Below are 26,629 nucleotides of genomic sequence, written 5' to 3' on the forward strand. Positions count from 1 at the left end.
CTTGACTTGCAGAACAAACTCGTTCTCAAGGGGATCCAACGGAGAACAGTCTGGACACTTGACGCCATTTGCAAGGATGGATCGAATGGGACGAAAAACATGTCCAGTATATCGTGTCATATTCTCTGTTTTTTCGACACACTTGACGGACATCACAATACGCCTTGGTCCACACTTGAGACCGACTACACGCGCAAAACCCTTCTTGGCCTCCCATGATGAATCCTCTTCTTGTTTCTCGTGTTCAGAGTAACTGACGAACGTTGCGGGAGGGGTAAACTTCCATCGACACCATATATGGTCATGCAGGTTTGGACATGATTCGGGGCGGGAGTGGATTGTGACTTTTTTGACGATGGAATTGATGGGAATGTGTGTTTTAGATTGTTCAGAGGTTGCAAAGTACCAGCGCGTATCGAGGAGGGTTTTACGGAGGAGTTCAATGGGTATATGTTCTTCGGGGGTTTGTTGGGAATGACTGGGCTATACAAACAGGTGCAATTTCGTCATGTCAAAACATGAAACACGCTGTATAAACACATTACAAAATACCTTGAAGATACTCTCTGAGAACCTGATCTCATCCACTCTACGCATCCACTCTACAACCACACTCATCCGGGTCCCCGTTTTCCGGAACCCAATGATCCGTCCATACCCATATTGGTCCTTTAGTGCGAGTACGACATGGTCTCCGGTAGAGTATGGCACATTCTTACTATGGGCGAATGTATACATATCCGTTTCGCGAGAGAGTAATTCAAAACGGCAGTAGGGTTTAGGTGTCAAAGGCGGTGGTGTGTCTTCACGAAAGATGGGCCGGATAATATCTCGGTCTGTTTAGTGTTTATTTTATTATTTATGCATTAGAAAGGCTGACGTTGGTCGTAAAGAATCTACTTACCTGGCGTATTAAAATACTCAATGTTGAAATCCCGGTCCTCGAAGAGTTTTTCCACCTGAAAGAGTTTTGCTACCCATTCGTGGATGTAGAGCGTATAGCTGACTGCGAGAAGCGGATCCTTTTTCTGTAGTTTTGACACATTGGTAAGTACTCAAGGTAAAATAAACACACGAGGCAGAGTGACGTACATCAATCACCGATGCAGACGTGGTAAAGTCATTGAAAATGGGATCTGTTGATGTGATTATAAACATTAACAGACTCGCAGCCATAAATGTTCGGAATCAAAAAGATCTCGCACCGTAAAATGCCGCATAGCGTTCTTCTAGTTCACCGACCTTTGTACCCTTTACACAAGCAAGATCTTCTACGCCGACTTGCCAAAGGATGTCTCGTTCAACGTACACGACATTGTAAAGTTCTACCGAAATGGCGTCAACAGGTAAGCAGACATGGATAACAAAATAGAGCACAAATTAACGCACTGTTTCGCGCGATACCGAGGTCTGCAATGACCTTTCTGGCGCATCGGAGTCCCCTCCAAAAGGTCAAGACCTCCTGAAGTGTCCTTTCCGGGCTCGTTTCAATGCATCGACTAGTATGTGTAATAAATTCAATACCCAACAAAAGGAAACAGTACAAATCAGGGTGCTCACACTATTGATTTCGCCATTCGTGCCCTAGCAGCATCTTTGATCCAAATAGGCCGATACCTCTTGGACGGCTCCATGAATGCCAACCAAACCTCTTGAGGAGGCTCGCCCATCGCCATATCCCTGACCCGACAGTGGATTTGTACAGTCCATTCAAGACTGGTAATATCCAACGGTGCCGAGAGCGACACGTTATCAATTGGAATCTAAAAAAGTAATCAACAAAGCAAATAAACATGCTAACAGTGCGGTTATACCTTCAAGAGTTTCTGATCACATTTCACCCGTCCAATAGCCCACAACCCCCCTTCCTTTGTTGATTTATTGCCACACTTGAAATTCGCATGACAGAGCGTCTCAAATTTCGTCTCTTCTTTATTGACAATTTCAAAGTCGTGGACCTCAATTTCGGCCCATGGAATGTCATCATCGATAAATTCTGCGTACTAGCCTTGCTTCAGTGTACGGTTACATTTATGTATGTTTAGGTACTTACTTCCATAGAAGGAACCGCTAATTGATCCAGAGTATACAATGCTTCATCTCGATGGTGGTATTCAACTGGAACCGTACCCTCCGATTCATCCACCCCCTTCATTTTGTCATCCTCCTCTGACGACGCCGATGACAATGACGATACCGAAACACTGTCTTCATCAGCCACAAGATGAACCCCTTCCCACTCCGTATCGCTCATGCTGTCTACCAAATCAATCACCTAGCCAGTCATTAACAACAGGAACCTCTCGATAATGCGTTCACAACCTTACCTCCATTATTGTCATGTACAGAAACAAGAAGAAGGTCAAGGCAGTGATAAATGTTGGAAGCTTTTTATACAGAAAGTAAGCTACTCTGTGTAAATAAATCACTTACTGATCATGGACGTGTAAGCACATTCCAACCATCAGCACCACGTGACATTGGGCATTAGAACAGTTGGATATGGGAAACGCACCAGGGTTTATTAAACAATGCGTATGGATGCTGATAATGAAACATGTATCTCCCTCTAATCCTAAGGGCTGATTTTCTCTAGGGGTATTTGTTGTATAAACGGGATCATGGGCTCGTTGTGTGCACATGTAAGTTCAGGTGGAAGGGATGGGATACACTGTTGAAGACGCCTTTGGTTGGGAGTTTGTGGATTGGTATTCGATCATTCGAGTAGGATTTTGAAAACAGGTGACGTTGACACTTGAAAGATCAATTGAGAAATCCGCGAATGGATGAGTTAGTTAAGAATTTGCTGGAACACTTTCGATAATTAGTGTACTTTCATAGTGAATGGACGAACTAGGATAATAAAGAACCTATATCAGAAACGACTGCGCTCATCCGAGATACATAGTGTGGAGGCGATTGAAAAGGGCACTAGGACCCATTATTATCCGGATTAATCCGGTTAATCATATCGCATAATCAGAACCCCCCTCTATCGCTCAGATTGGTGTGGCATGTATTGTAATGTTTTTTTTTTAAACTGCGGTGAGGCGCATGCCAAAGGTCTATAAAAGGGGGACCTCTTCCCTCTTTCCTCTTTACCCATCCTCGACTCGAAGCATCTGCGCAACGCTCATTGCGACCCACACAACCTCATCGCGACTCGGTCAACCATGAGAACGCCGATGTGGTGGTGTCGAGGACCTCGACCGCCCGACAGCAACCGTGATCAGAACCAGCGGCAACCAATTGGATCCGATAACAAAACCTACTATTATACTGCCACATTAGTTGAGCTTGGTTGGTATGTATCGATGGCATTTCTTGCATTTCTTGTCATCGGGTCACCTCGCTGACATGCAGTTTTTTTAGTCTCCAAGCCTTTGTCACTGAAAATCCACCAGCTTGTGACGCTGCCCAGTCGATTCGCTCCTGGATGCAAGAGTCTGGCTTCAATGCCATCAAGAGTTCTGGATCAAGGCCTAGTAGGGACCGCGTGTGGTGGTGGGCAATTATCCGGTTAGAACAACCGTTACGTATTGCGTGTATAATTGCCTAGTAGTAGCTTAGTTAGCTTTTCCGAACCGGTTGTCGCCGGTTCACTCCCTGGTGTAGTAGCTAGTGCCAGTTTCTGTCACCTCTACACTAATCTTGAATGCTTAGCCGATGTGGAGATCCCCAGGGTTTTCGTGTCCTGTTCATCTGGTAATCCCCGCCAACTCAATCCTGCACATTCTCCGATTCTCCTCGTCCGGTGTCCGACGATATTATCTCCAGGTAGTTTGTACTGTATCCCGTTGCGTGACCCTTCATACATGGCTGACGGGTAACACGGCCGGCGTTGGAACAAATAACCAAAATTTCTATTCTTGATTGGACGATAATACATACACAGAATTGCATTCTAGTTGTGGCATCTATTATACAGACATACATCATTCAAACTTCTATTAAAATCATGGTGGGCGCGAAAGGTCGGGGGGGGGGGGGTCGGGATGAAGGGCACGCCGGCTTGGGGAGTACGGGACGGACGACAAAAGGATATCAACAAACGAACTGCTGCCTTTGGCAAGTCCTGTCCGCTAGAGGGCTCTGAAGCCACCTACGTCCCTGTTGTACATGGATGCACCGTAAGAGATGGAGAGGTAACACAATGGATTCCGTCCCTTCGCTCTTCATAACAGTCCGCTCCGAGCTGTACCGTATATTTGCGAATCCGTCAAATCCGTGCATCCAGGTCCCATCGCATTGGCCAATTGGAATCCCCGTCGCGTTAAGATATCGTTAATGGGTGACGCGAGTTGCACCGTTTCATTGGCACGATCGTGCTCCAGCAGGATGAAATTTGGGAACATCTTGCCTGCATCCAGCGCCTGTTCTAAATTGACTAAAACTTGCGCAGAGTCTGCTTCTGTATCTGTGTAGTCATATGTGGCATCTCTTGGAGAGAGGTTCCATAGCACTGCACGGTAATCGAGTTGGGTCAGGACTGTGCGGACTCGATCATCAATGTCCCCAAAAGGCGGGCTGTAACGCGCAAACAAAGGATTAGTTGCACTGTCGGTCAATAACGCATATTATGTAGCGTACCGAAATAATCTGGGCCGGATATTTAAAGCTTTTGTGATGGCCAATTCCGTCCAAAGCAGATCCGCAATGAGCATTTCGGTGGTCATGTTGGACGCTGGAAAATGACTCCAGGTATGCGATGCAATTGTATGACCCTCCGCATAAGCTCGCTGCAGGATTCTCGGGTACTGCACGACATGAGATCCTAAAATTCCTCACAATCAGAACGCGTTCCCAATACGATCCTCAAATGTCACATCTCACCAATCACAAAGAACGTCGCTGTCAGGTTTTTGCTTTTCAGAAAATCCAGCAACTGCGCTGTGTATTCGCTTGGTCCGTCGTCAAATGTCAACCCAATCGTATTGTTATATTGTGGGGAACAACTCGATATGTCGGTGCCTTCATTGCCATCACGCAAACAATTTCGGACTGTACCCGCAACAGTTTGCTTTTCACTAATAACAAGATTAGCTCATTCATTCATTATGTCACGAAAGCAATGTGTTCATCTTACCAGCTCCACCAGCAACTACAGCCATCTGCATTAGTACATGGCTTATTAACGAATGCATTCGACAATGGCCACCCGGCTGCACAGCTGAATCTCCGAATGTCTGGTTTAACCCCATAAGGCGCTACAAGGGACAGATTGACAAGTGCTGTCCATGACGGTTTTGGTGGAGGCGGAGTATTCAACATGGGCCAGTCAGCTCTGAGAACAAGAGTTTATACCTTGCGGTCATCTTCATTACACAAGACAAAAGCATCCACATACCCAGCCAGATATCCACCACGAGAAAAGGCTTCTGAATTATCGCATTTGCCAAACTTACTTTGGCAGCCGAAAAACTAGTTTGCAAAAAGGCATTTGCCGGATGATGTCAAAAGAGGTTATACGGATGCCAAAATACCAATTGATTCAACTCACAGTAGCACAGCCCCTCATTTCATTCACGCAGAACCCATTCGAGTTACAACATAGGGAATCTGGGCACCGTGTGCCAAACTGTATTCCGCATTCGGATCGGTTGGTAGTTACTGGAATGTCACTCGTTCTGGCATTGTCGCAGATCCCGTACCGGTCTTGACAACGTGGCTTACTGTAGAAGAAACAAAGATATTGGTATGTCGCCTGCAGTATACTACCAAAGGATGCGTGACTGCCAAACCTGCAAAAGTAGTCTCCCAATCCACATAATCCCCTGTAGGACGGAAAGTCGTTGAGGACGAGGAAACTCTACGGTATCAATACCCTCTCCAACACTTTACGCACCCAGCAGAACAGCACTTTCGATCTGGACATCGAGTACCTTGTGATGGCCCACAATGCGTTGCGTTTATAGGTAACGAGAAGTCAATGCGGTTGTTGTATAATTCATATGTGGCCCCGGTGTCTACAAAGTCTAGGAGTATACTCAGCAATCAGAATATACTGTGAAGACGCAAATAGCGTCCATACCGTTGTCGCGCTGACTCAAGACCAGATAGATGACCCATCCTGGATGCGATTTGGTTAGGGTTCTCTGTCACCACCGTCGTCGGCCACTTAAAGACACAATGCTTCATACCAGCTGCAAAGAGGATAATCACCGCCCAGACTTGCCATCGTCGTAAGAGTCGGCAGGCACGTCGCTTTAGTGATGGTGGGGAAGGATCCACTAATGTCAAAATAGGTTTTGGATTCGTGCGGGGTTGCATAGCAGGGTCGACAGCCGTTGAATACATTGAAAAAAACGTTCAAGTCATTCTGGTCAAAACGTTGCCAACCTCGTCAAGTTCAAGTCCCAACAGCGAGGAATTCCTGCTTACATCATCTGGTAAAAAGTTTTTCGTTTGGCAAATTGAAAAATGGGCAAAATTATCCCGCCTTCCCTTTTCCCCATCCAAGGATCCAATTTAAGCTTCATGACATCACATGAGGCTTTTGCTTGCGCTACGACCAAGAACAAGCTCAATGGACAAAAGGACGGCTTATTATAGGACAGCCAACCCGATGTGTGTGTTTTACTAAAAGCAATGGCATTGACTTGTCTTGGCTCATGCTTGGCTCTTGTTTTCAATGAGGCCAATGTGCTCCTTTCAGGCGACTGATTTCTCCTTTATTTACCGATTCTACGCTTGGTCATAATGACCCAAGGGTCATCATCAAGGGTCGGCATGATCCCTCTCTACTTTTGTTTCCTCACTTGCAGTGAACGACCATGGGCCTTAAGAATGCCCCTTCCACCCTCCAGTGGCCTGTTGAGCCGCTGCCCAATGTAATCAACTTGATGGAAATGGGAAAAATAAATGATCGGCATGCGCCACGTTGGATCAACCGGAACTTCCGTCCTCGGGGCCGAAAGCCAGTCAATTTTGACTTTAAAGTAAATTTAGATTTGGGAGACAAAAAACTAAACCCCAATTTTTGTCCGAAGGGCCGAACGCAACTTTAATCGCCGCGCCCGCCCTGCACGATTATTTCACAGCCGCCAAAATGCAATTTCGTTTATTTTTTTTTGGCGCTAACGCTTTTTTATTTTATTTTTTTGTTGTGCTGAGAGTGGAACTTTAAAGAAACCGACGTTTTGCATGCAAACAAAAAACCATTTTCTCCATGTGCTACTCTGCGCCCTGCTGCAGAACTTTTATTTTCTTGCCGAGATGGTTGGACAATCCGGAACGATTCGGATTCTCTTTTTGTCCAGATCGATATTGTGCCCTTGGCCTTTGTCCAAAGGGCCAGAAAAAAAAGGAATAACCTGCTCCAACTCGTGCTGGCTACTCCGTGCAGTACAACGAAATGGACTCTAGACTAGAGGAAGAGGACACGGTGGGCATGCTTGAAGATGTCCATCGCAAGCAAAGGTAAGCGATACGGACACTTTGAAAAGCATTAGCTGGAAGCACTAGAGTGCAAATGTGGCTGCGACGTGGTACTTTTGCTCACATACTGGGCAACTTGACTAGCTAGAGTCGCGGGCCCTCGCATCATGAATTGCGTACTAATAATACGTTATGGTTTATCTCCAGACGTTCTTACCATGACGGTGGCAGGCGGACATCCTTGGTTCGCTCTTTGAGTACCCTCAGTAAAAAGGACGCAGCTATTGATCCGTCGTCCTTGGAGCGAGGTACAGGGAAATACCAGATCCTAGATGAAAAATATGAAAAACCTCCCACTACTACTCTGCATCGCTCTGTAAGCACTCTCAGCCGGGCTGTGGGCTTGCAGCGCTCAGCAAGTAGGGCCAGTAAAAAGAGTATAAGCGATCGAAGCGGGCGCGCTTGTTGGGAAAAATGGTAGATATGCGCGCAAGTGGTTGGTGTACTCTGGTGAAAATGCTCACATATTATCTCCTATAAGGGTGTTCATTGGGTCCTTTATTGCGGTCAACGCGGGGCTTATCGTTATGGTTTTCTTTGTCCGTTTCGAATTGTACGTATGGTTACTTTCCTTGTCAAATACGATTCGCAGTTTGTGCGTCCTGGCGATTATTATCGGTTCGATATGGGAAGGATTCAAAAACTGGCAACGCAAGGACAAGACGGCCCTTCTTGCCGCGGAGGGGGCGGCAATCGCCAGCAAGAATGTGTTATGCATTCTACCCTGCTACACGGAAAGTCGGATGGAGTTACAGAGGACCCTTGATTCCTTTGCTGATCAAGCGGCTACAAAGAATAATCCCAATATGATGATCGCCGTTATTGTCGATGGTCTCGCCACTGGCAAGGGAAATGATCAACCCACATGGGAGATATGCGCGTCGATTTTGGGTGCGGAGGGAGCGTCATTCGACGAATTTACTTATAAAAGTTGGAAAGGGAAAAAACTGATGGTGAAATCGATTCGCGGGTACTGGAGAAATATCCCATATGTTCTTCTCATCAAGAACAAAAATTGCGGGAAGAAAGACGGACTTATCATGATTCGGGAGTTGGTTCTCGGTTTCAACGGCGGACGGGACCGTGGTTTGGGCCGCTTTGGACATTGGTTTGCCGAAAGCGTAAAGGTCAACGCTGGCTGGTCAACGATCGACTATTTGGTTGGGACTGACGCAGATACAGTCATTACCCCCGGCTCCGTATTCGTGCTGGTAAAGAAGATGCTGTCCAACGACAAGCTACTAGGCGTCAGCGGTTTCGTGAAGGCTGATTTAAGTTTGGGGTCTTGCCTTAATCCCTGGATTGCCTATCAATTTTTCGAGTATGTCTATGGACAATATCTTACTCGATTTGCGCAAGCCATCTTTCGAAAGGTCACTTGCCTGCCTGGTTGCATTCAAATTGTATCAGCAGACCCAAAACTGTTTGATGTGCCTCTCGACAAATTCAGCGCCTTGCCAAACCCGGATTCACTGTTTGAATCAGTTGTTGCCTTCCTGGGCGAAGATCGTCGGTTTACATGCCTAGCACTCTACGAAAACCCAAAGCATCATACTGGCATGTCATTTGAAGCTGTGGGCTTAACCGGGGTACCGCCCAACTCGCGCGTCTTTTTCTCCCAGCGAAGGCGTTGGTTTCTTTCGGCGCAGGCGAACAATATCAGGGACACGCTCAACTCCAACCTTCCCTTTACTATCCGAATCATTGCTGCCTCCCAAATCCTTGCCTCCGCGATCGTTCCCTTCATCTTTGTCGCGGTGGTTTATTTCATTACTCGAATGGCCATTAATGGAACACACAAATACTGGATGCTCTTTATCGGTTCCGCGTCGCTTGTGTGGGTCTACAAGTTTTTCTTGATGGTTACCTACCCGGAAAGCTTCAAGGAAGTCTTTGTCATGTTTTACGGCTTTATCCTTCAAACCTTGTTTTCGGCCCCGATTCAAGCCTATAACACCATTCACGCTCTCAAAAGTATGGATGACATGGGGTGGGGATTAACGCGTCAAGTGTCCATGGACTTTGACGAGATCAAGGTTACTACTGATGCGGGGAGCCCGCCTTTGACGGAAGTCCGACCAGAGCCAGTCAACAGATTAGAGACAGCACAAGTCGCCAACCCATTGCTTCCACAATGACCGCGATTTGGACAGCTGTTATTTTGATGCATTTTTGTTTATAGACATTATATTGAAGGGATTGCATTTTTTATGGTGCATGGGTAATTATGAGGAGGAATCTTGGGCATTGATGGAGTAGAAGTGTGCTGACATTGCGAGATATTTGATGTACATTATACATTCTTTTCTTTCAAATATATTATTCATTCATGATGAGATTTCTCTACGATCAGCTGCATGTGGAGTGTCATTCTGCCGAGTGCAGTCTAGGCCATTTTTCTACAATGGTTGGGTAGCAACCCCAGGTGAAAAAAATGGTCGCACGTACAGAGCGTTAATAGCAAAAATAAGAAAACGATCTTTCTTCATTCAGGGAATTGGGGAACGGGATGCGGCAGAAACGAACCGTGCGTGGAAACCCGACAAGCATGGTTTTCAACCTGGGTGAACTACACTGGCGTTTTTTTTTGTGTCAGACGTGTGAATGTGGCTTATGAGACCCCGACTGAGATCTGAAATGGTTTCCGTCTCGATCAGATTCCGCCGCCGAACACCATCATGGTTGAGACTACAAACGTGGCCATCCTCCCTTGGCGTATAGTGATATCCCGATGGGCAACATCATCAGCCCACCAAAGTTCATTACTTTCACACTACGGAGCCGAATTGGGAACTGCTTAAACTATTTCCTTTTTTGGGTCTTCGTTGTCTTTTTCCGATTGTCTTTTTCAATGCCGTGTTTTTGCATTTTGCATTTCGATCAAAATCTTCGGTCGTTTAAAAGTCGATCGCGTCTCCTACAATGCCGAACAGTTGCATCACAAACTTGCTAGTAGCAAAAAACAAAAAACAAAAAATGATTTTTGCAAATACTTTTGAAAACAACGAGCATTTGAAACAAATCGATAGGATTTTCATATGTTGCGAGTGCCGAATACAATGAGCTGAGCTGAACAATCCGGGATCTTTGACCAGAAAAGGACCATCTTGGCGATGAAAGTTTTCTGATTCGCCATTGGGCTCGCAGCTCAGCAAATAGGAAACGGAGCCTGTGTGCGAGATTCCATGTGCGGAAAAAAAAACATCACAGTCTGATGGCACAACAGTAGAAAAAGGACGGATCTCCTCCGTATCCTCATTTCCAAAAAGTTTTGTAACCGTTGCTAGCTGAACACCACAATGGTGACTAGTACGACGAAGATCCTGGACACTCGGCCGACCGTCGCTGTTTGCGGTGTCGGCTACGTAGGAGTGCACCTAGTCGAAACTTTTGCAAAAGCCTTCCGTGTCGTCGCTTTTGATATTAGTGAAGCACGATGCGAGACGTTGCGCCGGCAGTTCAAAGGACAAGCCAACATCCATGTCACCTCCGATCCCTCTCATATGGCTGGGTTTGACCTGTGCTGTATTTCTGTTCCGACCCTCCTACTGAAGGACAAGACCGGCATTGACGCTAGCTACGTGGCCAAAGCTGTGAAGACGGTATCAAAGTATGCAAAGCAAGGATCAACGATCGTGATGGAAAGTTCGGTCACCGTCGGCATGACCCGCAAGTACTTGGGTCACCTCCGACAAGAGGGTGTCTTTGTCGGATTCAGCCCTGAACGTGTTGACCCTGGGCGAACTTTCCCGGCCTGCGACGAGATCCCCAAGGTTATCTCGGGTATCGACGAAGAGTCTGTGCGCATGGTGGGCGCCTTCTACATGGAGGTGTTCCAAACAGTTGTGCCGGTATCCACAATGGAGACAGCGGAAATGTGCAAACTATACGAAAACTGCTTCCGAATGATCAACATTGCATACGTTAACGAAATTGCCGACGAATGCGCGAAACATGGCATCGACCCGCACGAAATGATTGACGCGTCCGCCACCAAACCGTTTGGCTTCATGCCTTTCCGTCCTGGACTTGGTGTGGGCGGCCATTGCATTCCCGTCAACCCCTGGTATTTGTTCACCAACAATGACCTCCCTCTGCTCCAACAAGCAACACTTGCAAGCGCTGAGCGTCCGGCACGCAAAGCTCGCGAGCTGTACGACGAGTACGATCCCAAACGTGTTCTCGTCATTGGCATGGCGTTCAAACCTGGACAGTCGGTCATTTCCTACTCTCCTCAGGAGATGTTTGTACGAGAGTTACAAAAATTGGGAGTGGAAGTCTTCTTTTATGATCCTCTTGTGGAACAAAGCCAAATACCCTACTGCACCAAGCTTTCTTCCGCTGACTTCACAGAGTCATTCCTAGAGGACGAATTCGACGTTGTGGCTGTTACGATGCCTCAGCACAAGGTTGACTTTTCGGTTCTGGACGGTCTCTATAAAACCGAAGTCAAGTGGTATTGCTGCCCGGTGACTCCAGCCAAGATGGATGAACAAGTCAGCGCCAGCGCATGACTTTCGCTCTAGCTTGTGCTTTTTAATTGTTGGACATATTGGAGATTGTTTTATGTTTTTTTTTTTATGACTTTATGTTGATCCGTATATACTTATATTCTCAATTCATCAATAAATCAATTGCAAAATATAAATTCGTCCTCTTGGAGGAAGTCCGATCCTCGTCTTGTTCAACCACTTGCTGACGAGAGATGGATCTTGGAAGCATGGCCGAAATGGGAGACAGTGATCGAATGAACTTAATCAGGAACAAAATTCCTTTTTAGTTAACTTTTAGTCCCTGACGTTAGGGATACAAAATTAACCTAAATCTCGGATTTCGGGTGGAAGTTCCACAAAAAAACTTTTCGGATGCGCCCATTCCTCGCGTGAGGAAAAGCGCGCGGCTTTATTTCTCTAACTTTAATTTTGCCGACATTGAATTTCATTCGTGGCGTTTGCATCTGAACTCGCGATCGATGTAAACACGTGCTGAAACGGAGATGTGTGAAGTTGGGTTGGTGTTGGCCCAGGAAGCTGAGGTGCGGATTGGATGATCTATCTGCCAACAGATGTGCACGACATGTACAAGCGATCAATAGTTGTTCGTTTCTGGACGTAACACTCTGTTGTAGAAAAGAAACAGCCGACGGTTGATGGCCCACGGATGGATCCGGTCACTGATCGCGTTGTATTGCCACTCTAGGACGGAAGACGGAAATTTAAGCAAGAAAAAGTTTGACGGTCGTTGTTTTGACGTTGCTTTTGTTTTTTTTTGTTTGTTAAACCCCCGTAATCGATGTTGGAGTAGAAATGCGGCCTTTGTGCGCCCGTGCTTGAATCAACGTGGGACACACCGTCATGTATGGAGGGTTGTTTGCCAACGTGCCGAGAGTGCCGTATTCATGAATACGATCGCAGAGATTTCCTAGTCCATTCTGGGCCGTCCTGAACGGCGAGCGGTCTAGAAATTTGGAATGAATACAGTGGATTTCAAGTGACAAAAGCGGCCTACTTTGTTTAGATTCGAAGGAGAACGTTCTGGACCACAGTAGACGCTCTTGGTTTCCCACCGTCTCAACCGGGGTGTGAACCTGCCAGTGTCGTGGGCCAGCGGCGGAAGCATTGGGAGAGGACTTTGGGTACAGTCGTTTCTGCTCCGGGCGACACATTGGTATCCATCGAATAGCAAAAGCTACTAGATGGATGGAAACTGTTTAATCCAAGACGAGACTGGGACGATCTCAATAATCAACTTCAGTGGAGTCTTGGGTGTTCCCAAACGATACGGTCGATCGAGTTAACCAAACATGGTGCTACGACTCAACATGGTGTGATGAATCACTTACACGCGGTTTTGTTTATCTACTGTACGGAAACTTTGAAGACGGCGGTCTAGTGTTTCTTGAGATGATGATCATAGTCAAATTTAAGCCAGGCGACATTATGAAAGAGTGATAGCTAGGTTTGTCGCCTGCCTTCACTTTAACTATGGTCTTGATCTCAGCATACTAAGTCGCCGTCTCCGAAAGTCTCCGTAGACAATAAGCCCTTGTATATCACACCATGAGTGAAGTCAACCACATGCCAATGTCCGCGTGCAAACTGCCCTAACCCTTCCTTACAAATATCTTGACATCAGTACCATTTACACGATGGAATTTCGCATATGTTTGACTAGATATCATTTTCATCTGCTCCAGAGGGTATGACTCTACCGCTTTTGGATTAAGCTTGGGGATGACCTTGAACTTCAATGTCACTCTTCACAATCAACTCTGTGGTGTTTGCTCGCAATTTTGGCAGCTCAGTCTAGTCATCTCCAAGAGACAGGAAATCAAGCATCGTCCTGTCTTTGAACGCTTCTTCCCGTATGTCATCAGAGACGAACACACTTACGTAATTTTACGTCTTTTCACCGACAGCCTTGCATCTCAGCATCTATCCCATGACATATAGGCTCAACTCTGTAAATTTATGAGAGTCGGAGCCTTCCGCGCATTTTTCAGTTAAGGACACTCTGCCGATATTCGAATACACCCATTTCTTTACTGAAGATGATGACAGGAAGGCAGCTGGTTCGGACCTCTCTCGGGATCGAAAGTGGGGGCAGAAAATACGCCGTTGTAGTAGTGGAGGCACATCGAAAACCAGGACCAGTTCACAAGAACTCCCTTGTTTGCATCGCCTTTGCATCGCCGAAGCGGCGTTCAAACTCGATCGCATGCTGATATGCTGCAATGGCAATGAAAAGGACTTTTTGGTGTACGCAGGATTGGTGGACGAAAGCAGTATCCACTTTTATTCAATACGACCCTGTCGCAGCAGCCAAGGATCACGCTAGTACCGTGTAATGGCGGGTACCCTCTCCTTCAACCTAACGGCTGATCATTTGAAGGACAGAATGGCAGCGGTAAATCCTCCATATCCATGCAAATTGCTAGATGAATTATACTATATGATCAAATAATCTAAAAGACAATACATAGTATAAGCCAATCACTAACCAACAATATCTATGTATCACAATTATATTCTAGCCTACAAATTCCTTCTTACGCTCCACAGCTACCCGTTCAACGCACACCTCCCACAAGATGCTCTCCAACGCAGCCTTCTTCTCCCCAGTGGCATTCCTGACCTCCTCCGCGACGACCGCTACTCCGGCCTTGCTGGCAGCAGCCAAGACTCTGACAACATCCCACTGCCGAAATTTGATTGCATGCCTTATGGCAAAATTGTCCATAGCATCCACATTCGCTCCTTTGGCAATAAGCAACTGGACGACATGAATGTGTCCCCGCATACTGCTCCATCGAAGTGGGTAATCGTCGGCAGTATGAATGTCCGCGCCATGCTGAAGCAGTATGGCACATATACGTTCGTGACCGTGTTCGCAAGCCCAATTCAGTGCAAAGTTATCACGTATTTGAATGTTGCATTTGCGTTGAAGAAGGGTGCGGACGAGATCAAGGTGACCTCCGCGTGAGGCATAACATAGAGCATATCCATCTTGTGCATCCACATCTGCTCCTGCTTCAATCAACAATTTCGCACATTCCAGGTGCCCGTATTTAGCCGCCATACAAAACGCCGTACTATCCTCCGCAGTAGGATCCGCACCACCAGCGACCAACTGTCTCACCATCTCTGTATGACCGTATACGCAAGCCTGGATCAACGCCGTATTCACGTCTCGCAAGGACATTAGCGGTAGCAAACTCTTCATCAGCACTGTTGCGCCATTACTTCCAGCAAAATCGGACGCAACAGACACAAATATGGGATCTGCCAGAGAGAACCTCACGATGGCCACCCCAATCTTTTCGTTAAACATTCTATCTCCAACTAAACTGTCCCATCTCTCTTTGCGATGGAAGAGGTCGAGGTGCAGTGGTACCAGGGACCGGTATGAATCGGTTGTAACAAGACGGGAGAGGGAAGTGAGCCGATGACGGTAGAGAAGAGTACATACTTTGACAAAATCGGTGCAGCTATGAAGCTAATAAGACCTCGAGCCTGAACGTCAACGACAGTGATACGCGACGCACCTAATGTCCCAAAATTTTCGACAAGTGCGTCCCAGCTCACGATTCTGAGCGTACAGATACACAACCTCTTGGAGTTCTCTCGGGAGACTGAAAATACCTGATGCCATATGGAGATAGCGTCAAGTCGGAGGGCAAGGTCTACGGTGGAATTTTGGGTTTTGGTTTGTTGGTTTCTGGAAATTTATTTGCGGGTTGAGGCGTTTCACCTTTGACACCTAGAATACACGATTTGATCACAAGCATTGCTGCTCGTCTGGCCTTGCAGAATGTGATAGATGCTTCCCAAAAATTGATGATTTATATTCCGGTATAGATGATATGTCCTATGAATGAGGGTCTATACTCGATACACGATACAGTCTTATGCTAGAGATCTCAATCTAGAGTTCGTCCCTCAGCTCCTGCTTTTCAAGTTCATGACTTGGCAACGTCAGCATTTTGTATCGCAACTTTGCAACATTGGCAAATAGACCTAAACGTCCTGTGGGAGGTTGTTTGGGCGTCCAGTTTTCAGGAAAGCGCTCGTGTAAGAGCAGCTCACGAGCTGTCTCAATTGGGATTTTTTGCTCTTTTCCCCCAAACGTCTTTTAGAGCATCGAGTTAGTTTTACATTTATGCATTAGTGAAAGAGTATCATGCCTACCTCGATCAACAAGACAGCCTCTCCTGATGCCAGAAGGTACTGCCAAGCACCATATGTTAAGTTTTTGTTAGTTGCTTGGGATTGCCGGTATCGTAGCCGACGAAGTTTAGCCATATCATCATAATCGATTGTCTTGCCGTCTTTGCTGAACGCCAAGAGTTGTTCCTACAGGAGATTCTAATAAGATTTATCCTGCAGCGGGTACTGGAGCAAAATGAAATTTCAATGTACCACTAGAGTTTCATTCACAGCCGAGTTATCACCGACACCGCTGTCTGACCTCGTCAGCGACGCATCATGTTCAATGAGATTGTGTTCGTTCAACATATCCAGATCCAGAACCTTGCCGCTTGGCGTTTCTCGGCCTGTCATACCCATGGTGATGCTCACCAGGCGGTTGGCTATGCCAGTGTCGATACCAGCTTTCAAAAGGCCTGATGTGAGGGTGGTGGGGTCAATGTCGCGGCCAGAATGGGGCCTGATGCAAGAAGAATGGCACAACTCAGTTCTCCGCAACTGGGTAAGCTGGACATGAGGACATACTTACAGAATATCATGATTTGCCAATGCGTTCAAAAGTGGGCAAGGGGACCTTGCATCTGTTTTCCCAGCAGGTTTCCATTGCGGATGGGCGGTGGTGGACGTCATTGCCAAGAACCCGATACATAGACTGAGGATGGTAAAGCGGACCATGCCTTTAAATATTATCAAAATGAAAGAGGTACTTGAAACCAAGATAGGCTGATGAGGAAGAAGATGGTAGCCTTTATAACAGAGTCAGAATGAAACACTTGGTCCGTTGGTGTCGAAGATTGCTTTGCTTGTTTGAGACAGCCCTCTTCCCTTTAAATCCCTGGCGATAAACATTGTCACGGAGCCTGCGACGGACAATGCGCTGGACAATTCACCGCGACTTGGGTTACATAACAGGAATTTAGCCGAAACTTTGGATTGACAGTATGCCATACTGCGACTAACCAGCACTTTGCAGATGCGCCGATGCGGCATGCAGAATGCCGCGTATGCTGACGAAACATGAATCACGTAGATGCTTAGGGCGATGAATGCGGGCAAGGAGCACTCCGCTGATGTGAATACATGATCCGACCGCCTCCGGTCCTGCTGCAATTGCGTCAACAGATATGTACGTCTTGGGTTACGGGTAATATACGTCCTGTTTATATGGAGTAGAGGGCAAGTGGAGAGCGAGGCATCCTGTTCCCGCATATTGCTCTAAAAAAATCACCAAGAACGCGACTACAGAAGTGTTATTTAGAAATCTATTTACACTGGACGTAATAGGCTCAGTAATAGGCATCACATAGGCCTTCAACAATCCATCTTGAAATTCACCCCAACTCTAATAACGCCCACAGTCAACTCCCGACTCCATGTATCTTTTCCAGTCCATTCACTTGGCTCTGACGATACCCGAGCAGCTGTATTGGTTTTACTTAATCCAGTGATCAAACTATGGGTAGACCTGAGGGACAGTTGCTGAGTGGTCTTTAGAAGGTCTTGGCTGGGGAAAAAAGCTTTCTCATTGATATTAGGCGCGATTGGCGGATCGGTAGTTTCAGTCACATCGGTTGTACTGCTGTCGTCATTAATTTGGCCCATAGACGGCTTCACAAGTGACACGAAACGGAATCCGCCGATGCCGCCTATGGTGATAAGGAATGCCCCGGCAATAGTGTTACGACGGTTTTGGCTCCTTTGAACTAAGCCATGGCCTGTAGGGTTCCCACGAGCTAATAGCATTGGCCGTGCTCGAAGACGCTCTGCACTGTGATTCCGGATGTTCGCGAAACTCGCACTGAAAGGTAAGCCAATCGTTGAACGGCTTAATTTACGCAATATCAAGTAGTCGACAATACTTCTAACAGAACGCCTTGGGAACATGGTTCACTTGCCAAACTATCTCGTTGCAAATTGCGCTATCCTCCAACTTTTCAGCTCAGGATTACTACGGCAGTTTACTGATTTTATACCACAAGCCATTGTAAGAGGAAAAGCGCCTCTGAATTTACTGTCAATGTCATGTATTTCGTTTTGACATATGTGTGTCTTAGTTTTCATTTCGCGTGAACTTTGACATTTCGAGCTACTAATTGCGGCGCATCGTCCATTATCTGTAATGTATCAAAGTCAATGGCTGTGGGCTACTTATTTCTAGAAAAATATTTCGATGCGGGCAAAAAAAACACCAGCAGACGGACTCCCAACTGCATTGGCCGAGAATCGAACTCGGGTCTACCGCGTGGCAGGCGGTAATTATGCCACTAAACCACCAATGCCGTTCTCTTTCGGAGGGACGATTGAAAGAATATATGAAATGGATATGTGCTTGTCCGTCCCGTTTGAATTCTGTTCCTTCAGCCTTATAGACTTCATTCAACTACTATTTGACTCCGTCTAGGTTCCATTGTCAATTTCCTCTCCTGCTGTAAATTACTACAAGTCAATTGCCCGCAACGTGACAAGTTGAACCCAACGATAGGATGGAGTCTTTTGGAGGCTGGGACGGTGCTTTGCTTGGGTTTTTGCTGAATTGATGGCGGCCAGTGGTTTAGCTACGCGGTTCTATGCCGATTCTGCAAGATATGAGCCCGTTCAAAGCGACCTCGGACGTGGTGACAACACGTCCCTCTCATAGAATGTTTGACTTCTCGTAGTGATATATTCCAGCATTATAGCGATTGGATTTCCCTTGCCAAAGATGACACTTCTAAAAAATAACTTATATTGCAGTTGGACAGGCGTTTCTTCTGTTGGGTAAGCCTATGAAGCACATAGCCAGAGTATCGTCACGTGCGCGGTTGGGGAATTAGCATTCCAAAGCCAGCTCCAAAGCATCCCACACGCACCATCCTGTCCTTGACGATCGCAAATTCTGATTCCAGACTTCTTCTACAACTTTGCTGGGCCATTGGCAAGCATTTACGACTCTGAAGTCTGTTGTAGGATCCCTCTTTCTGCGTTGTAGGCGCCTTCACACAGCCATCCGAACCCCAGTTTCTGAATTTTCCCTTGTTCAAATTGTCCGACTCTGGCAGCATACATAGTATCCTATTGCAGTACCTGCGGAAGTGATGACTTCCCCTTCGGGGCAGGGGTTGTCTTTTAGCAGCATCATACTTCCTCGGTTGAAAGCTCAGTTTGAGAATTCTGGACAGGCTTCAAATTCCGTGTCCAAGTCACCCACGAACGCTGCAGCCGCTATTGAGCGAGGTAAGTCCTTTACAGTCCCCTTGGCTATAATGAACTGGGGCAGGCTCGCCGAGAATAAAACTTTGTCATTTGTCGCATGAAGCCTACCGTCTGATATTCCTCCGTATCCGATCTAGATGTACTGTTTTTGGTTGCCCGATTCCTTTCCGGCTCCAAATTAAGACGAACGTTTGATACCCTCCGTGAAGAGTTAAGTGAATTTGAACCAGGGACACCACCTTCGGAGCAGGAGTTTCTCCTTCCCACCCGAGTGGATTGGACCGGAAGACGGCATCATCAGACCTACGAGGAGCTGGTACTCTATTACTTGGATTGCTTGTGTAAGATTTGGGAATTGACAAAGTACTTGTACTTGCCGTCTTGATAGGCAAACAAAAATCCCCACATTACCGCCAGCCATCTTCCTCAACTTATTGAGCGGCTTACCGCAATCGCCGGCCAGACTTCGTGCCACTCATGGCTTGGATCGCAGAAGTCCCTGTTGGGAATAGGATTGGGATCGCTATGCACGAACCTCGATGGCGTGCATCGTAAGTCCCCAGATGAGCGACGAAGAGATCAACCACGTGGGTATAAAGTGTAGACAGACCGCGGCCAAGATTTCATGTGTAGTGACTCTAATGCGTCCTGGTTGTATCATTCAGCACCTTTCCAGATCCGTGATATGGAACTATCTCAACTTCCGCGACCTCGAGCAGATAAGCCGTTACGCATTTTTTATCGCCGTTTCGAAACGGTATGTCAAAAATTAGTGAAGTTGCCATTTACGATCAGTATCTGATCGCAGAATTCTTAGATGCTGACAACTCGAGGTCATATGGCCGCCGCGTACAACCTCCTGTGGGACCGCACAGGTACCACCTTTTTTACAGTAAGTAAAAATGACCTATCATGACCGTCTTCCGGCTACTGACATTTTCCTGCCAGGGTGGCGATGATAGTTTGGTCAAAGTATGGTGCGCTCAAAGTGGGCTGCTAATGCGAACGCTTCGGGGTCACGCGACATTCCTGGAAGAAAATGGGCAGCCAGTGGTACGCTTGACGATTTGTGAATTGATTTCAGCATTCGCAATTAATGGATCTTGTGCAGGAGCATCATTTTATTGCTGATATGGCGATTAATGAGGAAAATACGATGCTCGCTACGGCTTCATCCGATGGAACAGTCCACGTGTGGAATGTTCAGACCTGGGACCCTGTCATCTGTTTGCAGATTGTAGGTTGCATGTCCTAACAGATCGCTATATCTGAAGACTTACTTTGACATTTACCAGCGCAAGAGCATCTCGAGAATCATGTTCTCACCATCCCCGGTGGACGATAACCAATGTCTGATAGTAGGGTCTAAAGACGGAAAAACTCGCGTATATAGATGGATACCGCATCGGCAGACTTTTGATCCCAAGGTACAACAAAACATTCGTCGAATGTTAGCAAACATTTTGCGATCAGCAGTAACCTTTTATGAGGTAGCCCATCATTCTTCAAACTCATGATAAGAGGATCGATCAAGTCGACACTCTCGCATTCAACCGAACGGGAACCCGATTTGTTGTCGGAGGAACTGACGGTCTGATCTATCTATACAAGATTATACCAAAATCATGGGCACCTATCGATCCGTTTCAACAACAGGCTCTGGCAGAAGATGGTGATGAAAGATTTACTTGCACCTTACTGAGTAGACTGGAGGCTTCTTCTTTGGATTATCAAGACAAACCGAAGAAACAGACAAATATCTGTGTCAAAGAGCTGAAGTTTAGCCACTCCGGTGATCGCTTCATTTCGGGGTGTGCGGACGGCACGGCAATGATTTGGCAGCCAGATACCGTGACAAAAGCTTGGATTGGGCAGAAACGTAAGTTTCTCTACCGGCTGTGTTCATCATGCCGAATGACAAACTGTTTTCAATAACTGTTACGGCCTCAGTATTGCCAGCGGAGGACCAGCAACGATCCGCGGCCCCCCAGAAAGTACCCGCAGATCGGCAAAACCATGATAGTGCAAGTGATGTGACATCAGCAGAGCCTAGCCAGGGAGTCAATGGAGGGCCAAATGTGATGTCAAATGGAGCGCCTAACGGAATTCCATATTTGGACCCACAATCGGCTCTTGTCAACATATCGATACCGCCCAGCGTCTCCGATAACTCTGAGGCCTCATCAGGAGCACCAGTTGTCATGGATGGCATCCCTTTAGGCGGGGGTTCTGTCAATATTGGAGTGACCGTGCAGACAAACGAGACACCGATCCCAGTGATACCACCACAGGAGGGTGTTACGGAAGTGGAAGAGATACCCGGCATTACTGCTTTGTGTTGGTCTCTTGACGACAGCAGGGTAATTACTATTATGGCCGATCGTTTGGTTCGGGTAAGTCGAATGATTATCCTGCGAGGAACGTTGTAGTTCCTAATATCCGCGACAACTATGAATGTAGGTGTGGGACTCCTATACTGGCGAGCTCCTACACACTGTGAAGGGTCATACCAATCCAGCTTGGATCCTGGATTGCCACCCAAAAGACACCCGTGTGGTTCTTAGCGCAGGACACGATGGAAAGCTCATAATCTGGGACATCATCGCTGGCCGGGAGTTGAAGAGTATGTGTGAGCAGTGGCCACTTCATCATGTATGTATAGCGAAACTAATTAGCACTTTAGGCTTCGAGTTCGACGATGCGCTACTGGAAGCCTCTTTCTCGCTCGATGGGGATACTATAGCCGCTGTGGATTTGATTGGCCAAACGCATCTGCTTGGCGCTGGCAAAGATTCCTCGGATTATACACGGAATTATGACCAATTCTTTCCGAGCGATTTTACCATGGTGCGATTACAACCCGATGGATCGCTGCTAGATGTGCAGAATAATGTAGCACCTCACCTCGTTCGGCAAGGAAACTTAGTCGATATCCGACAAAGCCCGTATTTTATCGACTACCCGGCTTTAAGGCACAGGCACAAGCTGGATCGCTCCTTACCCATTGATCATGACTATATTGTGGAAGAACGTGAGGTGAAGCTACTGCTTATTGACGAAGAACGACGAAGGTGAGTGGAGAACCTTTGTTATTGGCAGCTGTGCCAGATCTCTGACTCACGTTTGATGTCCCAGTGTGCCCTTCGAGCAAGAAAATGCTTGGTAATTGATGATCAGTAACGTCGCCTGCGTCTTTCATTCAACTGCTTATCTTGCTGAACTATAGGACGGAAGAGAAAAACAAAAAGAGGAGGCGAGCCAGAACAGCAGCGAATACCAGTTGGGAACCAGATCTAGAGCTCTTGGAGGCCCTTAATACTCAGGATCCCATAATTCCTCTTCCGCAGTCCAGTGGAGATGAATACACGGGAGAAGAAGAGGAATCGGCAGAAGATAATGATTGGGCCGATGGATCAGACATTTCTGTGTCCGCCGATGACGATAACTTCGTTGTTGATGACGATGATGATGTCGGAGGAAGCAACATCCGTCGAAAGAGAAAGTCTCCGAAAAAGGGCAGTGGGGCCGGAAGAAAAAGAAGAAAGCGGCAACGGGCAAGTGACGATGAAGAGGACATGGCGCGGAGTAGTAGACGCAAAGCTCGAGTTAGCTCGTACAAGGAAGATGTAAATGACGATGACGATGATTATCTCGCATCGGAGGATGAAGATGACGATGATGACAATAACGATGATGACCATAGGGATGTGCAAAGGGTTGACAAGGGCAAGCGAGCTGCTAATGCCAAAACGTCCGAACGAAGTAGAAGGGTGAAGGCCACGAAGAAGAAAGCAGTACCGCTTCCAGCTGCCATCACTGTCCCAAGTGAATGGGTCTCAATGGTAGAACCCAAAAGGACCCCATATTTGCCACAAATTGGCGATATGGTAGCGTATGTGAAGAAAGGGCACATTCAATTCCTGGAGCAAGCTGTCGACAAGGGGGTTGCGATACAGTTTGATGTCGACGACAGTCGTCCCGAAGTGGTGTTCGGCGAGGTTGATAAGCTTTCGTTCTATCCGGGCGATCCCGTGACATGCAGTGTTAGTCTTCATGTGCACGAGGATGAAACCAACAGAGGAAATCTACTTCCTACTCGGAAAACTCTCAAGCCAGTCTTGAAGGGTGGTCGGAAAGATGTGCTGAAGGTGCACTTCTGGGACCTGGAAGGATGTTCTGATTTCATTATTCTGTTTGACAATTATGTGAATGCCATGCACGGATTCTGGAAAGAAGGAGACGAAGTGCTGGCTGATTACTCGGATGGGTTGTACCAGGGTCGGATTGAGAGGGTACTGCACCAGGAAAGCCCGTGGTGCAAGTTCTTGGTGCGATGGGAGGAGGCACCATTTGATACGGAGGCCATGAGTGCATGGGAATTACACAGACCGGATGCAGATCACGATGAGATACCTGAAGAGAGACTCAATGGGGAAGGTGCGTAGAATGCGTTCAAGGTAAAATCCACGCACGTCACAGATGATGCTCATTCTCGGAAATAGAAATGTCCCGCATCTGTGAAATTCTCCTCGAGTGGAAAAACCGCGATGACATGGCCTTGTTCATTGAAGAGGTACCTTATGAGGATTACCCGACTTACTTGGTGGTGAACCCGTATCCCATGTTCTTGGACAGAATCATCCAGCGTTTGGGTAACGCTTTCTATAGAAAGGTGGAGGTACGTGTACAACCGGCTTACAGCTGAAGATATATACATGATAATGACCGATGAACCATTTTTGTAGGCTGTAGCGTGGGACGTTGACGTCATGATTCAGAATGCAAAGCGATTCAATGAACAGGGATCAGCACCTTACTCCTTTGCGGAGAACATCCTGCCCCAGCTTCGCGACGAGATTATGGGTCCGTATGCGTGATTAGTATAACTCCAGTCTTCGGTATTTATTGATTCGCTTGCACAGGTGATACACTATCAAGAAACAATCGAAAATGGTCAATATCGTCCGCGCCTTCGACACATGACAAAAAACCACCAAAATTAAAGTTGGTTGTACGAGGCTCTGCTGCCTCGGACTCTGACGAATTCAATCTAGATGAAGGTGACCGGGATGTTTTGTTTGGCAGCGTGGGTACCTCAGCAAGTCACATGAAAACGCCGAATCAAAAGCGAAAACGTGTAATTGATGATGAGGATGACGACGAGGATGAATATCGTGAATCTGGCGAGGCGGAGGGTAGTGAAGAGGGTAGTGACGAGGATGAAGATGCCGTTGGAAGTTCTGAGGAATCCGATGGAGTAGATTATCAAAAACGACCATCTCCCAAACGTAGACGAAGCCAGCTGAATGACGATGATTCGGAATATCAGAGGAGTCCCCGGAAACGGAACACTACGCGAACACGTCGCGAGTCCATCAACGATGTGGTTCAATTACCATCCCCTCCCGCGAACGATGGGCCCTCAACTGCTAAAAAAGTCCGTGGAAGACGAAAGGCCCGTCGTGTGGAGGACAGCAGTGATAGTGACTGGCCTTGATGACATTTTTGCGGCGTCTTGTATATAGCTTTGCCCTGGTGGACACAGTGGGTGTTCTGGAAGTTGGTAATAGTTTTCTCTTTCGAAACAAAATATCTTTGTATTTAATTAGACGTTGGGGATCCCGTGGGGAACTCCACCTGCGAAGGGTAATCGAACGCTCATTTCTCCTGTGTTATCTGTACAGTCAGCACAATGACGGCTGGATATGACTCGCAAAGGGTGGATCTTGGGATCCTTATGGCACTATGGGTACCTCAAAGACGTCGGGAGTGGCCCGAGTGCATGAGTTCCCCATTTACTGTTTACGAGTTTCCCTAGTTCTGACAAGAGTTTTGGTATGGGGAACGTTCTTTGAAGTATGTAATATTATACATTAAATTGAATCTGCTGAACCACTCCTTCTTGCCTCGTACAAAACCGGCCCCATCTAACTCTTAGCCACACTCAGAATCATCTGAGCTTTGATATCCTCAAATTGCTCGTCGGTGAGCGGGGAGAAATGTATGTGGCTCATGTCATCATTGTCAAAGATAATATCCTGCGAAACTGAGATCTGAGCACATTGAGCTGCCAATTTGGCAAACACCCCTCGCTCATTATGAAGCATTTTGTACGCTTCCGGATTTCGACATGAATGTTCTATAAATTGCGAATTGACCAAAGTTCAACGATCGCTCGGTATTACTACATAACTGCAGATCGCCTACCTTGAAGGCTGGTCAGCACCGATTCTCTGAAAGAGTTCTTAATATAATGCAAAATGTGACAAATGTAGTCCCGCCGTGGTCGCCATTGTGGGAACTGTTGCGCCAAGTTGAAATAGCCATCCCGACCAATGAGCGGATGGAACATATCGGTCAGGAAAAGGACTGCGGGCGGATCGTGTGGGTACGTTCTTGGAATTTGAATGATGAATTTGAAAACACCCTCCTTGTAGTACCCTCGATGTATGAAGACAACACCGTGCCATTCTATAAGCACGAAGAAAGAGTCGATATTGTCAAATCACCCGCAGCGGAATAGTTCTCAATAGTGCTTACCATTCACATTATCCGGAGATGGTTTTAAGTAAATGCCCGGAGGGCAGTTTTTGCCGCTGTTCAGATGCTTACTATAGTAGTGTTAGCGATTCCAACGTCGTCTTTGCAGTAGCGGCAGTTTCACTCTATTTCTCTTACAATTCAAGGAGTAATTCATAGCGTCGAAGGTAATCGTCGTACTGGGAGGGAGAGGCGCTCAGCGAGCTATCTGGGTGGAGCAAGGAAATTACACAGTGAGACGCTGCAAGAAAAGCGATTCCCATTCAACAGCTCACCTTCTGCTGAGGGGGCTAGTGCGGGTTGGTTAAGGTCCTGAGGAACACAAAATGGTGGCAATAGCCGCTAATGTTTAGTTTTTTTCAAGTGTCGTGTCCGGTCCTTGTCTCCTACTAACCTCCATAGCGATCGGAGCAAGTGCGAGGTGCGCTAAGGGTTAACATAAAGGTACTGTCCTAGTGCTGATCTCATGACAGCGGCGGACAAAACGTAGACAGAGGTGCTGGCACAACTTGAGATGTGTAAGCCGCTGTCGAAACGCGGAGGTCTCAGGTTCGAATCCAGTTGCTCACATCTCTGGCCAAAGAATCTGAGAAAGAATAGCCTGAAAACCCTCGAGAGTGTGTGTGCATCGATGTACAAATGGCTGCTCGCAGATCGGTAAGCGACATCCTCGTTTGTTCGCCATGTTGATGCCATCAGTATTTAGAAGAGTTGCAGTCTAGGAATATGGTGTGTTCCCTGCTTCATTGACCCCC

At 46.9% G+C, this 26,629-nt stretch overlaps 8 protein-coding genes and 1 non-coding gene across 10 annotated transcripts; 4 read left to right on the forward strand and 5 right to left on the reverse strand.

Moving 5' to 3' along the window:
- Positions 1 to 3,021: 3,021 nt before the first annotated feature.
- Positions 3,022 to 3,955, forward strand: SPPG_08830 (uncharacterized protein). Its single transcript, XM_016756970.1, has 2 exons — positions 3,022 to 3,304; positions 3,373 to 3,955. Exons 1-2 carry the CDS (start codon positions 3,174 to 3,176, stop codon positions 3,557 to 3,559), a joined length of 318 nt encoding a protein of 105 aa, XP_016612604.1. The 5' UTR covers positions 3,022 to 3,173; the 3' UTR covers positions 3,560 to 3,955.
- On the reverse strand, positions 3,868 to 6,499 carry SPPG_00287 (uncharacterized protein). Its single transcript, XM_016748616.1, has 10 exons — positions 6,141 to 6,499; positions 6,032 to 6,070; positions 5,846 to 5,975; positions 5,742 to 5,774; positions 5,501 to 5,672; positions 5,348 to 5,421; positions 5,087 to 5,284; positions 4,834 to 5,027; positions 4,591 to 4,774; positions 3,868 to 4,527 (listed from the first exon to the last, which is right to left on the reverse strand). The coding sequence occupies exons 1-10, from the start codon at positions 6,295 to 6,297 to the stop codon at positions 4,176 to 4,178; spliced, it is 1,533 nt and encodes a 510-aa protein (XP_016612605.1). The 5' UTR covers positions 6,298 to 6,499; the 3' UTR covers positions 3,868 to 4,175.
- A 651-nt stretch (positions 6,500 to 7,150) lies between these two features.
- SPPG_00288 (uncharacterized protein) lies at positions 7,151 to 9,775 on the forward strand. The gene is made up of 3 exons (XM_016748617.1): positions 7,151 to 7,419; positions 7,585 to 7,854; positions 7,919 to 9,775. Exons 1-3 carry the CDS (start codon positions 7,355 to 7,357, stop codon positions 9,573 to 9,575), a joined length of 1,992 nt encoding a protein of 663 aa, XP_016612606.1. The 5' UTR covers positions 7,151 to 7,354; the 3' UTR covers positions 9,576 to 9,775.
- A 678-nt stretch (positions 9,776 to 10,453) lies between these two features.
- Positions 10,454 to 12,110, forward strand: SPPG_00289 (nucleotide sugar dehydrogenase). Its single transcript, XM_016748618.1, has one exon. The coding sequence runs from the start codon at positions 10,737 to 10,739 to the stop codon at positions 11,949 to 11,951; it is 1,215 nt and encodes a 404-aa protein (XP_016612607.1). The 5' UTR covers positions 10,454 to 10,736; the 3' UTR covers positions 11,952 to 12,110.
- Positions 12,111 to 14,362: 2,252 nt separating this feature from the next.
- Positions 14,363 to 15,635, reverse strand: SPPG_00290 (uncharacterized protein). The gene is made up of 2 exons (XM_016748619.1): positions 15,482 to 15,635; positions 14,363 to 15,424 (listed from the first exon to the last, which is right to left on the reverse strand). The coding sequence occupies exons 1-2, from the start codon at positions 15,586 to 15,588 to the stop codon at positions 14,467 to 14,469; spliced, it is 1,065 nt and encodes a 354-aa protein (XP_016612608.1). The 5' UTR covers positions 15,589 to 15,635; the 3' UTR covers positions 14,363 to 14,466.
- A 226-nt stretch (positions 15,636 to 15,861) lies between these two features.
- On the reverse strand, positions 15,862 to 18,097 carry SPPG_08831 (uncharacterized protein; the record flags this gene model as incomplete). The annotated part of the gene is made up of 6 exons (XM_016756971.1): positions 17,478 to 18,097; positions 17,103 to 17,274; positions 16,672 to 16,888; positions 16,356 to 16,602; positions 16,125 to 16,289; positions 15,862 to 16,065 (listed from the first exon to the last, which is right to left on the reverse strand). The coding sequence occupies exons 1-6, from the start codon at positions 18,024 to 18,026 to the stop codon at positions 15,862 to 15,864; spliced, it is 1,554 nt and encodes a 517-aa protein (XP_016612609.1). The 5' UTR covers positions 18,027 to 18,097.
- Positions 18,098 to 18,350: 253 nt separating this feature from the next.
- SPPG_10012 lies at positions 18,351 to 18,421 on the reverse strand. Its single transcript has one exon. It is a non-coding gene; the product is annotated as a tRNA-Gly (tRNA).
- Positions 18,422 to 19,009: 588 nt separating this feature from the next.
- Positions 19,010 to 25,231, forward strand: SPPG_00293. Of its 2 annotated transcripts, XM_016748620.1 has the most exons (18): positions 19,010 to 19,077; positions 19,181 to 19,355; positions 19,472 to 19,650; positions 19,723 to 19,921; positions 20,000 to 20,091; positions 20,152 to 20,226; positions 20,283 to 20,387; positions 20,446 to 20,571; positions 20,630 to 20,761; positions 20,829 to 21,213; positions 21,285 to 21,727; positions 21,795 to 21,957; positions 22,018 to 22,405; positions 22,470 to 22,496; positions 22,561 to 23,771; positions 23,837 to 24,012; positions 24,080 to 24,197; positions 24,257 to 25,231. In XM_016748620.1, exons 2-18 carry the CDS (start codon positions 19,217 to 19,219, stop codon positions 24,829 to 24,831), a joined length of 4,533 nt encoding a protein of 1,510 aa, XP_016612610.1. In that variant the 5' UTR covers positions 19,010 to 19,077; positions 19,181 to 19,216; the 3' UTR covers positions 24,832 to 25,231. The 2 variants fall into 2 exon arrangements, with proteins under 2 accessions (XP_016612610.1, XP_016612611.1); XM_016748621.1 differs by having other exon boundaries at positions 19,010 to 19,355.
- On the reverse strand, positions 25,173 to 26,547 carry SPPG_00294 (uncharacterized protein). Its single transcript, XM_016748622.1, has 6 exons — positions 26,269 to 26,547; positions 26,150 to 26,186; positions 26,013 to 26,082; positions 25,875 to 25,945; positions 25,542 to 25,805; positions 25,173 to 25,473 (listed from the first exon to the last, which is right to left on the reverse strand). The coding sequence occupies exons 1-6, from the start codon at positions 26,272 to 26,274 to the stop codon at positions 25,262 to 25,264; spliced, it is 660 nt and encodes a 219-aa protein (XP_016612612.1). The 5' UTR covers positions 26,275 to 26,547; the 3' UTR covers positions 25,173 to 25,261.
- Positions 26,548 to 26,629: the final 82 nt, after the last annotated feature.

The sequence above is a fragment of the Spizellomyces punctatus genome (assembly GCF_000182565.1).
Source record: "Spizellomyces punctatus DAOM BR117 chromosome Unknown supercont1.1, whole genome shotgun sequence".
NCBI classification, from domain to species: domain Eukaryota; kingdom Fungi; phylum Chytridiomycota; class Chytridiomycetes; order Spizellomycetales; family Spizellomycetaceae; genus Spizellomyces; species Spizellomyces punctatus.

Excerpts from the sequence above, each read along its gene's own strand:
- SPPG_00288 (XM_016748617.1), top strand. The coding sequence starts at position 7,355 with ATGGACTCTAGACTAGAGGAAGAGGACACGGTGGGCATGCTTGAAGAT. Across the intron at positions 7,420-7,584 it reads GATGTCCATCGCAAGCAAAG|ACGTTCTTACCATGACGGTG; the intron begins GTAAGCGATACG and ends GTTTATCTCCAG. Across the intron at positions 7,855-7,918 it reads CGCGCTTGTTGGGAAAAATG|GGTGTTCATTGGGTCCTTTA; the intron begins GTAGATATGCGC and ends ATCTCCTATAAG.
- SPPG_00289 (XM_016748618.1), top strand. The coding sequence starts at position 10,737 with ATGGTGACTAGTACGACGAAGATCCTGGACACTCGGCCGACCGTCGCT.
- SPPG_00293 (XM_016748621.1), top strand. The coding sequence starts at position 19,217 with ATGACTTCCCCTTCGGGGCAGGGGTTGTCTTTTAGCAGCATCATACTT. Across the intron at positions 19,651-19,722 it reads ATCAGACCTACGAGGAGCTG|GCAAACAAAAATCCCCACAT; the intron begins GTACTCTATTAC and ends CCGTCTTGATAG. Across the intron at positions 23,772-23,836 it reads AGAGAGACTCAATGGGGAAG|AAATGTCCCGCATCTGTGAA; the intron begins GTGCGTAGAATG and ends TCTCGGAAATAG.
- SPPG_00287 (XM_016748616.1), bottom strand. The coding sequence starts at position 6,297 with ATGTATTCAACGGCTGTCGACCCTGCTATGCAACCCCGCACGAATCCA. Across the intron at positions 4,775-4,833 it reads AGCGACGTTCTTTGTGATTG|GATCTCATGTCGTGCAGTAC; the intron begins GTGAGATGTGAC and ends GAGGAATTTTAG. Across the intron at positions 4,528-4,590 it reads ATCCGGCCCAGATTATTTCG|CCCGCCTTTTGGGGACATTG; the intron begins GTACGCTACATA and ends TGCGCGTTACAG.
- SPPG_00294 (XM_016748622.1), bottom strand. Across the intron at positions 26,083-26,149 it reads ACTAGCCCCCTCAGCAGAAG|ATAGCTCGCTGAGCGCCTCT; the intron begins GTGAGCTGTTGA and ends TGCTCCACCCAG. Across the intron at positions 25,474-25,541 it reads GGTGCTGACCAGCCTTCAAG|AACATTCATGTCGAAATCCG; the intron begins GTAGGCGATCTG and ends CGCAATTTATAG.
- SPPG_08830 (XM_016756970.1), top strand. The coding sequence starts at position 3,174 with ATGAGAACGCCGATGTGGTGGTGTCGAGGACCTCGACCGCCCGACAGC. Across the intron at positions 3,305-3,372 it reads ACATTAGTTGAGCTTGGTTG|TCTCCAAGCCTTTGTCACTG; the intron begins GTATGTATCGAT and ends CAGTTTTTTTAG.
- SPPG_00290 (XM_016748619.1), bottom strand. The coding sequence starts at position 15,588 with ATGGCATCAGGTATTTTCAGTCTCCCGAGAGAACTCCAAGAGGTTGTG. Across the intron at positions 15,425-15,481 it reads CGAAAATTTTGGGACATTAG|CTGCACCGATTTTGTCAAAG; the intron begins GTGCGTCGCGTA and ends TTAGCTTCATAG.